The 17,247-nt window shown below is 44.0% G+C and overlaps 1 protein-coding gene across 1 annotated transcript in view; it reads right to left on the reverse strand.

Annotated features, from left to right (window-relative positions):
- Nucleotides 1-17,247, reverse strand: part of CPB2 (carboxypeptidase B2) — a 112,622-nt gene that overhangs the window by 24,480 nt on the left and 70,895 nt on the right. The window contains exons 4-5 of the mRNA XM_069760224.1: nt 1,181-1,305; nt 995-1,103 (exon numbers count right to left, since the gene is read on the reverse strand). Of these exons, the coding sequence (XP_069616325.1) occupies nt 995-1,103; nt 1,181-1,305 (234 nt within the window). The remainder of the gene's footprint in view (nt 1-994; nt 1,104-1,180; nt 1,306-17,247) is intronic.

Below are 17,247 nucleotides of genomic sequence, written 5' to 3' on the forward strand. Positions count from 1 at the left end.
CTATAAAAAGGTATGGTTGGGTGAGTTTGGTGTGGAAGAATTTGACTGCCGTACAGAACCCTGAAGTAAACCCCATTGAAAATGATTGGGATTAATGAGAGGGGAGACTGCAATCCAATCCCTCTCATTATTATTATTATTATTATTTATCTCATCCAATATCAGTACTGTATCTGACCTCACTTCTAGATTAATGGTCAAAAATTCACACAGACACAGTCCAAAATCTTTTAAAAAGACTTTACAGAGACGTGGGAGCTATTTTAGCTCCAAATGGGAGGGGGGGAAAACTCTATATTAATGACTATGGATGAAAAATACGATGTCATAAAAGCTCGTGTAAGTGTACGTTTGTTCAAATAGTATAGAGGTTAATATTAGATGAAGACTATAAAAATTATATGTAAGCAAAAATATTCGGACTATCCTAATTGCAGCAAGGTCCTTTCTACCTACATAAATACAGGCTCCAGCCTAGAACAGGATTCACATTAGGGTAGGTCCACAGCAACAGGAGAACTCCTTGTCCTTGGCTGCTGGGCATGCATAAATTGGCGAAATTATGTGCTAAGTTTCTCCATTTTTTCCTATTATCTAGAGCAGTAATGCAATTCATATTTCACATATTTCATGTTTACATGCTATAGTGCTAAGAGTGCTACTTTATTTGTTAGTTATGCATAGAGATGGCTACTCTTAGTCTTTTGATATTTATATATGGGCTCTTTGGCGGATTACTCCACCCATCAGCCCATGACAGTTCTATTTGCAGCAGGGTCCTTCCTACACATGCAGGCTTCAGCCTAGGAGAGCATTCACATTAGGATAGGTCCCCAGCAGCAGGAGAGTGCCTTGACGTTGACTGCTGGGAATGCATGATCTGGCCAATTATGTGTTAAGTGCAAATCGTTTTGCTCATCTCTAATAAAATTCAATATTTGTAATATTTAGAATTTTTGTGTTAAATAATACTACAAATAAGAATAAGACTTACGTCCTCTAGGGAATGATACTGTTCATAGTAAGAAGCCGAGCTTCGCAGGCCAGTAGTGTCATTGTATGTTTGCTGATCAATTAGGTTCTGGGTATTCTCTACCAAAACTCTAAGTAAAAGAGAAGGATATTTATTTAGTAGGGATAGCAGAATAAATGTGAACCTTAAAAGTCATGCTTTACTCACGTATATGTGATGGAAGATTCCTTAAGCGTATCCTTAACCTCATTTACTAAAGAAGCATTTACATAGAAGTGAACTTCCTTATTCTTCTGTATATGCTCAGGTGAGTCTGGCTTCCAGAGGACAATCTAAAATGTGTAAAAAAGTTTTAATCATATACCTTTAATATTAAACATATGATGACTACTTTTGTTTCTAGTGTTAAAATTCTGTCTATTAGGCCGAAAATAGTTCATAATAAAATGGTTGTCATCCCACAACATTAAGGGTTTTAGATACGGACCTTAACTCTGCTCAATATATATGGGGGAAGGCAGACACAAAACAGGCCTCACAATGGTGGCCTAAGGCTACATTCACATTTTTATATCTTTGTAAAATGGACCATTTTTTTCTCTTGTGTTTTGCATCCATGTCGCTACGGTCTTGTTCTTTTCGTCCGATTTGAAAAACTAAAGGAGATAAATTGTCAGAACATTTTTTTATCCATTGACTATTAGCAATGAAAATGGATGAAACCTGGATGGAACACGAAAGTAACAAGGATGTCTCACGTTTTTCATCCGTGTTTAACATAGACTAAAATTGTCTGATCCATAAAACAAATGAAAATCGGACATACTAATTTATTAAAAACGTGTTAAAGAGAACCCGTCACCAGTAAAAACACTATTAACCTGCCTCCCGTCAGAATAAAGAATAAAGTTAATTTTCTCCCTCCAGACTTTGGCTACATTCAGGCACTCGGTAGGTTAGTAACATTATTAACCAGAATATTATGCCCATATCTGCAGACTGATATTGTTTTTTTCTGGTGACAGGTTCCCTTTAAACCACTGGGGCATATTAATCAAGATAAATGTTCCAGAATTCAGGCGTAAATTGTTCCCAAAATATTTTCTTTCATGACTTTCATTATACTATATGTTTTAAACAATTTTTACGACTTGTCTACAAATGGGCGAGGTTTCAAAGAAAATGGTGTGGAGTGTCAGAAAAGGGGTATTGTCTACAATGTATCACCAGGTACCAAACTTGTGGCACAACTTTCTGGCACAAGGTAAGGAAACGGAAAGTAATAGGTGGCGTAAACTTAGTCTAGGCATGCTTAAAATTAGACATAGTTATCAAAAAGCATGAAACGACATACTAAATTTGTCCAGCTTATGTATACACTGCCTAACCATTAAACAGTTTTGATAACTATGCCCCTTTGTTTTACTTTGGTGCTTTATTTAGTTTTTGATATACACATGTTAAAGTTTTTGCTTTAACATCATATGTTGGGATGAGCAAACCCAAACTGGAAAATACAGGGTCCGTACCAGGCACATAGTGTCTGTTATCGAACCTCAAACACAGAGTTTTTACTGTAAGTCCATTTTCTTGTTCGGGTTCTCCAGTCTAGAGCTTATTGAAAGGCTGCAGTGTAGCCAATCAACATGCTTTTAGACTGTGGGCACTTCCGAAGCTTGTGGGAGTACTGTTCCTTTAACCCACTGTTTGTTTTCAAGTGGTCTGAACAATAAATATTTGGCATTAGATGTCTCAATGTCATTAGTAGACCAAATAAATAATTTTTCAGGACCAGTGTGTGTTTTCTAGTAGTCTGGGAAAAAACAATTGTCATCAGCCATTTTGTTGCCATTTATAAGCCAAAGAAATCATTTTTCAAGATTGGTGTGTGTTTCCTAGCAGTTTTGCAAATAAATAAATTCTCTCAGCTATCTCGCAGCCATTTATAGGCCAAAGAAAACTGTTTTCATGACCAGTGTGTGTTTTGTAGTAGTCTGGGAAAAAAATGTGATCAGCCATCTTGTTACCATTTATAGGCCAAAGAAATATTTTTTGGGATTGCTTTGTGTTTTAGTAGTTGCCTGAAATAGTGTGTGTTTTCAAGTAGAGTTGGAAATAAATAACTGGTATCAGCCATCGCGTTGCCATTTATAGGCCAAAGAAATAATTTTGGGGACTGCTGTGTGTTTTAGTAGTTTGTGAAATAAACATCAACTGGTTCCTTGCCATTTACAAACCAAATAAATTATTTTACTGTGTGTATATGAGTAGTGTGTGTAAAAAAAAATTGTGCTCAACACCATTCCTTTAAGGTAATAAAAGTTAGGACCCATAGAAAGGTTCGCCTTGACATGGCAGTGGGCATCATACAGTCTGGTCAGAATGTTAACCCCTTAGGCCAGTTTCACACGTCCAGATAATTCCGGTACCGGAAATATCGGTACCGGAATTATCCGTGTCCGTGTGCCGGTGCGTTTCTGTGGCACATTAGTGTGGACATGTGCGGCACACGTGTGGGTACCACACGGAGAGTGCAGGAGACAGCGCTAAAGTTTAGCGCTGTCTCCTGCATCTGGTGCTGAAGCCGCGATTCATATCTTCCCTGCAGCAGCAATTGCTGTAGAGAAGATATGAATTCCGTCATGTCTGCTTTACATCAGCAGCATTTGTAAAATATTATTTTATTTTGTTAGCATTTTAGGAGATTTAAAAAAGTAACAGTAATTTTTCATTTTTCATGAAAATTTACAAAATAATTTTTTATAGGGACTTATCCAGGTTTGAAGTGGCTTTTGGGGTCCTATATATTGGAAAACCCCCAAAAGTGATACCATTTTTTTAAAAAGCACCACCCGACATCCTGAAAACTACTGTCAGGTAATTCATTAACCTTTCAGATGATTTTCAAGAATTAATACAAATTGGCATGATAGGAATGAAAAAGTTGATTTTTACCACCGAAATGTTGCTGACTTTTGAACAGGTTACTACAGCCGGCAGACTCTAAGGCTACTTTCACACATCAGGTTTTTTTGCATCAGGCACAATCCAGCGAATGTTGTAAAAAACGGATCCGATGCAGATTGTGAAAAACTGTTGGGACGGATCCATTTTTTTGACGGATCCAACTAGTATATCCAAATAATTGGATTAAAAAAAATTTGGAGCATGCTCAGTTTTAAAAAACGGAATCCGGCGTCGGAATCTGTCATTTTCCGGATCCGGCACCTTCCGGCTCCCATAGGCTTCCATTCTAGGAAACAGCGGGAGACAAAAAAACGTTCGGAAAAGAAAAAGCAACGAAGATCAGCTCACCTCCTCTCAGGCCCAGCGCACGGATCATGCAGTGCAGCAAGTAGTTTAAAGGAAAAAGCAGAAGTCCAGCGCGGGTGATGTCCATAAAAAATACCTTTTATTCCATATTCGTTAAAAGCACATAAATCCAAAGTCCATCTTCATATCCATAGACACAAAAACGGGTGATTCCTACCAGTGACAGTCACAGGTAGATTTTAATGCACTTTAAGCCTGTGACTGTCACTGGTAGGAATCACCCGTTTTTGTGTCTATGGATATGAAGATGGACTTTGGATTTATGTGCTTTTAACGAATATGGAATAAAAGGTATTTTTTATGGACATCACCCGCGCTGGACTTCTGCTTTTTCCTACAAAAAAACGTTGTTATGGACATTTTTTCCAGAAACCAGAAAGGCAGATTTGCCGGATCCAGCGAAAATCGGACGAAACGCAATGTCATCCAGCGCAATCCGGCACTAATACAAGTCTATGGGAAAAAATGGACCCGGTGGCAACATTCGCTAGATCCGTTTTTTTTTAAAATTTAGGTGGATTGAGCCTGACAGCGAAAACCTGATGTGTGAATGTAGCCTTAGGCTATGTGCACACGTTGCGGTTTTTACCGCGGAACCACGGCGATTTTGCCGCGGCGGGTCAGCAGCAGTTTCCATTGCGTTTACAGTAACCTGTAAACCCTATGGAAACCGCAAACCGCTGTGCACATGCTGCGGGAAAAACCGCGCAGAAACGCAGCAGTTTATAACCCGCAGCATGTCACTTCTTTGTGCAGAATCGCAGCGATTCTGCACCCATAGAAATGCATTGATCCGCTTACTTCTCGCATGGGGCTGTGCACACCATGCGGGAAGTAAGCGGATAATGTGCGGGTTATACCCGGGGTGGAGGAGAGGAGACTCTCCTCCAGGCCCCGGGAACCATATTTGTGGTAAAAAAAAGAATTAAAATAAAAAATAATGGTATACTCACCTCTGAAGTCTCAGCGCTGCACGCGGCCGTCCGGTCTCAGGTTTGCTATGCGACCAGGACCTTCGGTGACGTCGCGGTCACATGACCGTGACGTCACGAAGGTCCTTCTCGCACAGCATCTTTGGAACCGGACTGCCGCCTGCAGCGCCGAGGAGATCGGGACGTCGGAGGGTGAGTATATTTTTTTATTTTTAACACTACTATTGATGCTGCATATTGCTGCATATGCAGCATCAATAGTAGGGGTAAAATCCCGCAGCGGAACCCGCAGGACAAAACGTGATAAATCTGCAGGGATAACCGCAGCGGGTTTGCCCTGCAGATTTATCAAATCCGCTGCGGGAAAACCCGCAGGGACCCGATGCAACGTGTGAACATGGCCTTAGGCCGCTATTTGCTCGTAAACTGCCATGGCAAACATCATGACCACACAATCATGATCTCAGGGTGCCAATGGGAATAAAGAGGGAGAAGCCACACTCTTTTAAACATTTATATGATATAGTCATTATTGACTGCAGCATATAAGGGGGTAAACAGATATATATGGTGACAACATTGATCGTGGCTGATGCAGCAAGTTGTCAGCTATAGTGTTCAGCTAACAACTGCTGGATTGTCTCCTGTATGGGGATGCAATTCTCTTATATCTCAGGTCAGTTAAAAGACGTATTAATGGTCATTAAGGGGTTAAACGAAGAACCTTATATATTAGATCAATGTATTATTTTTTGGAGGTGAAGTCCATGCTCTTTTTAAAAAAAAAAAAAAAAGGTAGTGTCTAAAAAAATCAGTGTACTCTGAAGCAGTTTTTGTGAGCAGTGTGTCTAAGAAAAAATTCTACTCTGCAGCCGTCTCTCCCATTTGTGGGCTGAGAAAATTATTTTATTTTACCTCTGTGCCTTTATGAGTAGTGTTTCTAAAAAGTTACTCTACTAGTGCAGCCGTCTTTTTGTAAGTAGCGTGTCTAAAAAAAAATTGTACTCTACCTTATCTGTATCTGTAGGAGCTGTAGATGTGCCTTAAAAAAATAACAGTGCATTTAAGCCTCTGCAACCCTGCCTTTGTCTATACTGTGTCAAAACGCCTCTGTGTCTAGTGTGCCAAAAACCTCTGGGAGTACTGGGCCAAAAAGCCTTTGTATGTGCTGTGCTAAAAAGTTTCTCTGTGCACTCAATAGTGATGACATACAGGTGCATCTCACAAAATTAGAATATCATCAAAAAGTTAATTTATTTCTGTTCTTCTATACAAAAAGTGAAACTCATATATTAGAGTCATTACAAACAGAGTGATGTATTTCAAGTGTTTATTTCTGTTAATGTTGATGATTATGTCTTACAGCCAATGAAAATCCAAAAGTCATTATCTCAGTAAATTATAATAATTTATAACACCAGCTTGAAAAATGATTTTATAATCCAAAATGTTGGCTTACTGAAATGTATGTTCAGTAAATGCACTCAATACTTGGTCGGGGCTCCTTTTACATCAATTACTGCATCAATGCGGCGTGGCATGGAGGCGATCAGCCTGTGCACTGCTGAGGTGTTATGGAAGCCTAGGTTGATTTGGTAGCAGCCTTCAGCTTGTCTGCATTGTTGGGTCTGGTGTCTCTCATCTTCCTCTTGACAATACCCCATAGGTCAGGTAAGTTTGCTGGCCAATCAAGCACAGTGATACTGTTTTTTGTAAACCAGGTATTGGTACTTTAGGCAGTGTGGACAGGTGCCAAGTCCTGCTGGAGAATGACATTTCTATCTCCAAAAGCCTATCTGCAGAGGGAAGCATGATGTGCTCCTAAATTTCCTGGTAGACGGCTGCGCTGACTTTGGTCTTCATAAAACACAGTGGACCTACACCAACAGATGACATGGCCCCTCAAACCATCACTGATTGTGGAAACTTCACACTAGACCTCAAGCAGCTTGGATTGTCTGTCAAGACTCTGGGACCTTGATGTCCTATGTCTAGTGTGAAGTATCCACAATCAATGATGGTTTCAGGAGCCATGTCATCTGCTGGTGTAGGTCCTCTATGTTTTATCAAGACCAAAATGAGCGCAGCCATCTACCACGAAATTTAGAGAACTTCATGCTTTGCTCTGCCAACAAGCTTTTTGGAGATGGAAATTTCATTCTCCAGCAAGGCTTGGCACCTGTCCACGCTGCCAAAGTACCAATTCATGGTTTAAAAACAACAGTATCACTATGCTTGATTGGCCAGCAAACTTGTCTGACCATAACCCTATAGAGAATCTGAGAATCTATGGGGTATTGTCAAGAGGAAGATGAGAGGCACTAGACCCAACAATGCAGATGAGCTGAAGGCTTCTATCAAAGCAACCTGGGCTTCTATAAGGCTGTGTGTACACTTTGCTGATTTTTTGTGGATTTTTGCGGTTTTTCGCTATAAAAACGCTATAAAACCGCAAAAAAAAGCATACATTATGCATCCCATCAATCAGAATGAATTCCACAATTTTTGTGCACATGATGCGTTTTTTTCCGCAAAAAAAACGCATTACGGTAAAAAACGCAGCATGTTCATTAATTTTGCGGATTTTTTGCGGATTTCCCCCTATATAATGCATTGGGAAATGTCCGGAAAAATCCACAAACAAATGCACCAAAAACGCGGTAAAAAAACGCGCAAAAACCGCATGCAGATTTCATGCAGATTTCTTGCAGAAAATGTCAGGTTTTTCTCAGGAAATTTCTGCAAGAAATCCTGAACATGTGCACATAGCCTTACACCTCAGCAGTGCCACAGGCTGATCGCCTCCATGCCACACCGTATTGATGCAGTAATTGATGCAAAAGGAGCCCTGACCAAGTATTGAGTGCATTTACTGAATATACATTTCAGTAGGCCAACATTTCAGATTTTAAAATCATTTTTTCAAGCTGGTGTTATAAAGTATTCTAATTTTCTGAGATAATGAGTTTTCATTGGCTGTAAGCCATAATCATCAACATTAACAGAAATAAACACTTGAAATAGATCACTCTGTAATGACTCAATCTAATCTATGAGTTTCACTTTTTGTAACTGAAATAAATTAACTTTTTGATGATATTCTAATTTTGTGAGATGCACCTGTATCTGTATAATTTTTAAGGAAGCTCTACAGCACCAAATTTAGCACATGTGCCAGGCAAGAAACGGCTAGGCCCAAAGCTGCTATGAGATTTTGCACGTTATCGCACACCGCCAGGCTGGGCTTGAGGTTTAACCACACATCTGCCTGTTGTTTCATCACCATCCACAGCTGCTTTCCAGTGTGGGATTTTTCCCACAAACAGATGCATTTCAGAACCGCCTGCCGTAGTTTACCCCTGTCTGTGCTGAAGTTGATGGTGAAGGTGTTACGCTGACCAGATGAGGAGGAGTTGGAGGAAGCAGAGTAGGAGTACAGAGACAGAGAAACATCCCAAAAACATCCAGCAATCTTCTAAGGTGGTAGGGCATGCATTAAAACGCTTTCTACTTCAGGCCCAGCCGAAACATTTAGCCTGTTGCCAGTTAGAGAGATAAAATGACCCTGCCCATGCTCACTGGTCCATGAATCAGTGGTTATGTGGACCTTTACACTGACGGTGTTGCGCAGTGCACCTGATTTTATATGCAACATGTTCGTGAGAGGCAGGGATGGCCCGCCGGCAAAGTAGTGGTGACTGGGAACCACGTACTGTGGTTTCCATGATCCCAACATATTGTTAGCCCTTTAGAAATCACTCGTGAGGTGACATGTAGAATATGGTATCCAGTGTTTCGAGATGTACAGCCGAATGCTTCAATGGAATGGTGTGGAGATGCTTGATGACACTGCTGGTGGTGATGCTGTCATATCCACTATTTGAGTGGAGCCAGATGGCCCTGTTGCTCAGGAAGTAAAGGAAGCGGCAGAGAGTGCAGCAGAAGAGGGAGCCGGAGGAGGCTCAGATCTTTCCTGTTTTTCAGGTGTGTACTCCAATGTTGCAGCTCGTGCTTTGCATACACGTTACTCATAATGCAAGTGGTGCTCAGGTTAAGAACATTTATGCCTCGCTTCAGTCTCTGACGATACAGCCTGCAAACGACCGTCTCTTCTTGAGTTTGTCAGCGCTTCTCCCCTCTGAAAATCCCTTCATTGTCTCCCAATTCCACAACATATCCACTTCAAGCTACTAACACTTACTTACAAAGCCATCCATAATCTGTCTTCCCCATATATTTCACAACTAATCTTCCTCCTCCTTTTCCTCCTGTGCCACAACCTTATCCATCATCGCCTCAAGTGTTTTTTCAAGGAAGCAAAGAAGTGGTATAGTAACGTTGATGATGGCATCATCATCGCTGGCCTTGATCGTGGAGTACTCGTAGCAGCACAATACGACACACACGTCCCGCATGGAGGCCCACTTGGACAGAGAAAAGGCTAGGGGCTGCCCGCAGTGCGCAATAGCAGTCAACATATTTGCTAGGGGCTGGCCTCTGCACTTTTCCACCCTGCTCCCTTGTTTGATGTGCACCTGGAGGAGCATGACCATCACCTCTTCTCCCAAACTACCCATGTCATTCGGATGGCCTTGACTCCATTTTCGGTCTAGGTTCTCATCATCTCCCATAGCATCATCACACCTTTCCAATCTGTTCGTTACTCTGCTGCCCTACTAATCCACTTGTGTCCTCACTACTCTGTTGTGAATTCCGCTCTTGGGCTCCCTCCGGTGGTTGTAAGTGGCACTTTTGTGAGTTCTGCTCTTGGGCTCCCTCTTGTGGTTTCAAGTGGTATGGCTGCTCCTTGGAGTTAGCTGTCATCAGCTGCCTCCACTTATCGTCTCTTCTGCTCGGCTATTTAGGCCTGGCTCTTTCCTTCAGCCAGTGCCACTTGTAAATGGTTCATGGTTGGATTCACATCTCTTTGGATTTCCCTGTTATCCTGACCAGTTCAGCAAAGCTAAGTTTTTGCTTGCTCTTTTCTGTCCATAGTTTGTGGACTTATCCGTTCAGTGCTTTCTATGTTTGTCCAGCTTATCAGTATGTATTAATTCTGTCTTGCTGGAAGCTCTGGGAAGCAGATTTACCCTAAAGGTGTTTTAGTCAGGTGTGGAGATTTTTTGTAAACTCTGCGTGGATTTTTTGTAGTGTTTTATACTGACCGCACAGTATTCCATCCTGTCCCAGCTATTTAGCTAGACTGGCCTCCTGTGCTCATCCTGGTTTCATTCTGTGTATGTCTTTTCCTTCTCCACTCACAGTCATTATTTGTGGGGGGCTAATCTATCCTTTGGGGATTTTCTCTGAGGCAAGATAGCTTTCCTGCTTCTATCTTTAGGGGTAGTTAGCTCTTAGGCTGTGAAGAGGTGCATAGGGAGAGTTAGGAGCATCCCACGGCTACTTCTAGTGTTGTGTTGAGCTTAGGGACTGCGGTCAGTACAGTTACCACTTCCTTCAGAGCTCGTTCCATGTTGCTCCTAGACCACCGTATCATAACACTACTCCTCTTTTTCTCCCCTCTTTAAATCCCTTCATTGTCTCCCAATTCCACAACTTATTTGTTAGGAATATTTGCCATGGACACAATGGTCCCCCTCCAAGTTTACAGACTGCTCCACCAGTCAGTCCGTGCAGGGGTGGAGATAATGTGCACTTGCGTGGTGTGACTACACACAATGGTGCTTTGTGTGTGGAAGTGGTGAGAGACGTGGTAACGCGGCATGCTGTGCTTCCCACTGGTTTTGCGGCCCAGGAGACATGGGACGCTGTGTCTCCCATTTGCCAGGCAAAGCTGGATGCTGCCTTGCCTAATGTTAGCCAAGGGAGGGAATTTGTGCACCATGCTGTTCAGATGAGGAGGGAGTGGCTCCCTGGACATGACTGGGAGGAATGCATCACCTGAATATTACCCTTGGATTAGGGCTAGCTTCATAAGGCCTGCTTCTAATCTAGTTCAATGCTGTTTATTCAGTTCCCTTGTGTAAGTGTATGGTGAGTGCTTCCTGGTTGAGTTCTGGTTGCTTCTGATTAGTTGCTAATGGTCATTATTGGTTCTTCTTTATTAGCTATTGTCCTGAGGTTTCCCTTTGTTTTTCATTTTGGGTTTTTGCTAACTTTGGATTTACTCTTGTACCTGACTCCACATCATCTGTGTCACCAGACGCCAGCTACCTTGCAACAGCAGTCTGGGGAGGGCTCTGAAAAGTCCTGCACCCTTTCGGGAGTGGGTGAAGAATATCATGACCCCTAAAGACTTGCTTAGCAGTGGTAGCTTCAGCAAAGTGAGTCTGTGACTACGCTTTTGCTGTTCCTATGAGAGTCGCTACAGAATAGCTATTCCTGCGCATAACGGTATCCACTTCAAGCTACTAAAACTGACATACAAAGCCGTCCATAATTTGTCTCCCCCATATTTCTCTGAGCTGATCTCACGATATCTCCCAACACATAATCTCTGGTCCCAAGACCTCCTTCTCTCCTCCACAATAGTACGTTCCTCATCCAGTTGCCTGCAAGACTTCCCACGAGTATCTCCCATCCTGTAGAATTCTGTGGCCCAACACATCCGATTATCCTCTACATTCAGGAATTTCAAGCGGATCTTGAAAACGCATGTCTTCAGAACATCTTACAGCCTGCAATGACTCCACTGTCACGGCACCAACACCAGAGCTGCTGTAGCCCTCTCACCTACTGTCTTCCTTTCCCATTATTATCATGTAGAATGTAAGGCCTGAATGGTAGGGTCCTGTCCCCTTTGCATCTGTCACTATTAGTTTGTACATTGTAGTTTCTATTTCTGTTTTGTATGTAACCTTGCCCCATAGATCAATGGTGCTCTAAAATATAGAATAATAATAATCATCCACATGATTTTACACCCCTGCCCTCCTTGCCGGATTGCACACAGCCAAAAGCTGCAACAGTTGGCACCTGTGTTTCATCATCACCAGAAATGTGCTGTGGTGATCTGCTGACCATTTGCACTACCACTCCCACGTAGTCATAATCCAACAGAACAAGTGGTTGGGCATCAGTGGATGCACTCTCTTACACTTGTTGGCCAGGGCCAGGTGGATGGCCCACAGAACCACAGCCAGCAGAGTCATCGTATGCAGACGTGACTGCTGCATGACTTGGGGCTCAGACTTCTTGCTTGATTTGCAAGGGAATAATAATCTTTATTTTTATATAGCGCTAACATATTCCGCAGCGCTTTACAGTTTGCACACATTATCATCACTGTCCCCGATTGGGCTCACAATCTAGAATTCCTATCAGTATGTCTTTGGAATGTGGGAGGAAACCGGAGTGCCCGGAGGAAACCCACGCAAACACGGAGAGAACATACAAACTCTTTGCAGATGTTGTCCTGGGTGGGATTAGAACCCAGGACCCCAGCGCTGCAAGGCTGTAGTGCTAACCACTGCGCCACCGTGCTGCCCGGAATGTGGTCGAAGACAGATGGCCATGGGCCACAGGTGCAAAATCTGCGCTTTCAGTCGAGTACTAGCTGGAAGACGAAGCAAAAGAACAGAAGGAACTTTCAGTCAAACAATCTAAAACAATTCTACCTGTTCTTGCTTCACCATTCATCCAGTGGTACTCGTGCCTATGAAATTACGCAGAGCGTCCTGTCTCCTTTGTACACCAGAGGAAGGTGTTTCATTTGGCCATGTAGCAGGCATAGATCAACCACGTCCTCTTTTTCCCTGCAGCAGCTGCACCACCAACGGCAGCAACACGTCCACATCCCTTATTTGATGCTCTCCTCATTTTTTTCAACCCAAAAATGCATAGTATTATGCTTCCTGTTTTCTGAATACCCCGACCTTCCCCCCAAAAAAAACACAAAACCAGTGTTGGCTACCTCCTCTTCCATTTACATCTCAACCTCGTCCTCCACCTTAATCTCCACCTCCACTTGGACTTCCACCTCCTGGTTCTAGCTTTAGTTCCCTGGCAAAAACAAAAAATCCCCCACAAAAACAGTGTTGGATATCTCTTTCCCTGCCTTTTCCAAAAACACTGCCACGTCCACTTCCTCCCCTCCACTTAGACCTCTGCCTCCTGGTTCAAGATTATTATTTTTTCTTTTTTATTCTATGCTATTTTAAGTAATTTCCCTATCCACCTTTGTTTGAAGGGCAATTGTCCTGCTCTTACCCCCATTTAGTTTCCTATTGCAGTCCACTATCCCTTACTATGACTATTTTATAGCCATTTTAAAGCACCAAAATTCAGGTCCCCATTGACTTTTATTGGGTTTGGGTCTGGGGTCAAGTTCGAGATCAAGTTCGGACTGAAACCAAACGTTTTACTGCATTTTTGTCAAACCCTGCGAACACGAACATCCATAATTTTGCTCATTACTAATCAAAGGGACTGTACAGGCTATGCTGTTTGCTTTCAGCAGTTCCCTCTTTCCTTAGGAGAATATTCGCTTATAATCCTTGAAAACTGCTCAAAAAAATAAATGGAACACTTAAACAGCAGCGTATAACTCCAAGTAAATCAAACATCTGTGAAATCAAACTGTCCACTTAGGAAGCAACACTGTTTGACAATCAATTTCACATGCTGTGCAAATGGAATAGACAACAGACGGAAATTATTGGCAATTATCAAAACACACTCAGTAAAGGAGTGGTTCTGCAGGTGGGAACCACAGGCCACATCTCAGTACCAATGCTTTCTGGCTGATGTTTTGGTCACTTTTGAATGTTGGTTGTGCTTTCACACTAGCATGAGACAGACTCTACAGCCTGTTGTGAATTCCGCTCTTGGGCTCCCTCCGGTGGTTGTAAGTAACATTTTTGTGAGTTCTGCTCTTGGGCTCCCTCCTGTGGTTTTGAGTGGTATGGCTTCTTCTTGGATTTAGCTTCTGCAGCTGTTTTCACTGATCGTCTTCTTGGCTCAGCTATATTAGTCTGGCCTTATCTCTCATTCAATCCCAGTTGTCAATTGTTCCTGCATGGAGTCATTGCTCTTAGGATTTCCTGACACTCTGTCCAGCTCAGCAAAGCTAAGTCCTTGCTTGTCTTTTTGTAGTTCACTCGTTGTGGACTTTGTTTATCAGCATTTTGTTGTTTTTGCTCTTTTGTCCAGCTTATCAATATGGATCTATTCAGCTAAGCTGGAAGCTCTGGGCAGCAGAGTTTGCCCTCCACACCTTTAGTCAGGTGTGGAGATTTTTGTATTTCTCTGCGGTGGACTTTTTCTAGTTTTTTTCTACTGACCGCACAGTGCTCTGTTCTGTACTTTTTCTATCTAGCTAGAAGTGGCCTCCTGTGCTAAATCTTGTTTCATACTACGTATGTCATTTCCTTCTCCTCTCACAGTCATTACTTGTGGGGGGCTAATCTATCCTTTGGGGATTTTCTCTGAGGCAAGATAGTTTTCCTGCTTCTGTCTTTAGGGGTGGTTAGCTCTTAGGCTGTGACGAGATGCCTAGGCAGAGTTAGGAGCATTCCACGGCTATTTCTAGTGTTGTGTTGAGCTTAGGGACTGCGGTCAGTATAGCTACCACCTGCTCAGAGCTATTCACATGTCGCTCCTTAATCACCAGATCATAACAGTGCAACTGGCCAAAAATGAGCTGAATGCATCTCAAAAGAAGGAAAAGAAAAGGAGTTCTGAGCCATTTTTTTTTTCTTTGGTTTGTTTTGTCTTTTTTCTTCCTCTTAAATTCTGGGTGATTCAGGATTTGGATGCAGGCATGGATGTGCAGGGGTTATTTTCTTGTGTGGATCAGCTTGCTGCAAGAGTACAGAGTATTCAAGATTATGTTGTTCAGATTCCAGCCTTAGAGCCTAAAATTCCTACTCCGGATTTGTTTTACGGGGATAGATCTAAGTTTTTGAACTTTAAAAATAACTGCAAATTGTTTTTTGCTCTGAAACCCCGTTCCTCTGGTGATCCTATTCAGCAAGTAAAGATAGTTATTTCTCTGCTGTGTGGTGACCCTCAGGACTGGGCATTCTCTCTTGAGTCAGGGAATCCGGCATTGCTTAATGTAGATGCATTTTTTCAATCGCTCGGATTATTGTATGATGAACCTAACTCTGTAGAGCATGCTGAGAAAACACTGTTGGCCCTGTGTCAGGGTCAGGAAGCGGCAGAATTATACTGCCAGAAATTTAGAAAATGGTCTGTGCTCACTAAATGGAATGAGGATGCTCTGGCAGCAATTTTCAGAAAGGGTCTTTCTGAAGCAGTGGCGTAGGAAGAGGGGTGCGGGGGGGGCGGTCCGCCCCGGGCGGCACAATGCGGGGGGCAGCCGGCGCTGCAGGAGAAGAAAAAAAAAAAAAATAAAATAAAAGACGCCCCTTTAAATCTTCGGGCGGCGCCGTCCGCCGCCACGACCAGGGCCAGCTCCCCCCACCACCGGACCCCGCCCCCCGCTCTATACTCACCTCTCCTGGTTCCTGCGGCGCCGGCAGCTGCAGCGTCCTCTGACTCTGCGACGTCTCAGAGCAGAGGGCGCGATGACGTCACTACTGTGCGCGCCGCTCTGCCTCTCTGTCCTGAGCGTCGCAGAGCCGGAGAGACGCTGACTGCACCGGACCTGCGCTAGGAACGGGAGAGGTGAGGATTTTACTTTTTTTTTTTTTTCTTTATGTCTGACTGTCTGGGGCTGGGGCAATGCTGGACACACTGGGGCAATACTGGAGACCATGGGGCAGAATGCTGGACACACTGGGGCAATACATGAGACCATGGGGCAGATTGATGGACACACTGGGGCAATACATGAGACCATGGGGCAGATTGCTGGACACACTGGGGCAATACAGGAGACTATGGGGCAGATTGCTGGACACACTGGGGCAATACTGGAGACCATGGGGCAGATTGCTGGACACACTGGGGCAATACAGGAGACCATGTGGCAGAATGCTGGACACACTGGGGCAATACAGGAGACCATGGGGCAGATTGCTGGACACACTGGGGCAATACAGGAGACCATGGGGCAGATTGCTGGACACACTGGGGCAATACTGGAGACCATGGGGCAGAATGCTGGACACACTGGGGCAATACAGGAGACCATGTGGCAGAATGCTGGACACACTGGGGCAATACAGGAGACCATGGGGCAGATTGCTGGACACACTGGGGCAATACAGGAGACCATGTGGCAGAATGCTGGACACACTGGGGCAATACAGGAGACCATGGGGCAGATTGCTGGACACACTGGGGCAATACAGGAGACCATGGGGCAGATTGCTGGACACACTGGGGCAATACTGGAGACCATGGGGCAGAATGCTGGACACACTGGGGCAATACAGGAGACCATGTGGCAGAATGCTGGACACACTGGGGCAATACAGGAGACCATGGGGCAGATTGCTGGACACACTGGGGCAATACTGGAGACCATGGGGCAGAATGCTGGACACACTGGGGAAATACTGGAGACCATGGGGCAGAATGCTGGACACACTGGGGCAATACAGGAGACTATGGGGCAGATTGCTGGACACACTGAATACTGGAGTCCATGGGGCAGATTTCAGGACACATTGAGGCAATGCTGGAGACCCTGGGCAGACTTCTGGACATACTGGGGCAATACTGGAGACCATGGGGCAGATTGCTGGACACACCGGGGCAATACTGGAGACCATGGGGCAGAATGCTGGACACACTGGGGCAATACAGGAGACCATGGGGCAGATTGCTGGATACACCGGGGCAATACTGGAGACCATGGGGCAGAATGCTGGACACACTGGGGCAATACAGGAGACCATGGGGCAGATTGCTGGACACACTGGGGCAATACTGGAGACCCTGGGGCAGATTTCTGGACACATTGAGGCAATGCTGGAGACCCTGGGGCAGACTTCTGGACACACTGGGGCAATGCTGGACACTGGGGCAGATTGCTGGACACACTGGGGGTAATATGCTGGACACACTGGGGCAATGCTGGACACTGGGGGTAATATGCTGGACACACTGGGGCAGACTGCTGGACACACTGGGGAAAGG

Source organism: Ranitomeya imitator, chromosome 3, assembly GCF_032444005.1.
Source record: "Ranitomeya imitator isolate aRanImi1 chromosome 3, aRanImi1.pri, whole genome shotgun sequence".
NCBI classification, from domain to species: domain Eukaryota; kingdom Metazoa; phylum Chordata; class Amphibia; order Anura; family Dendrobatidae; genus Ranitomeya; species Ranitomeya imitator.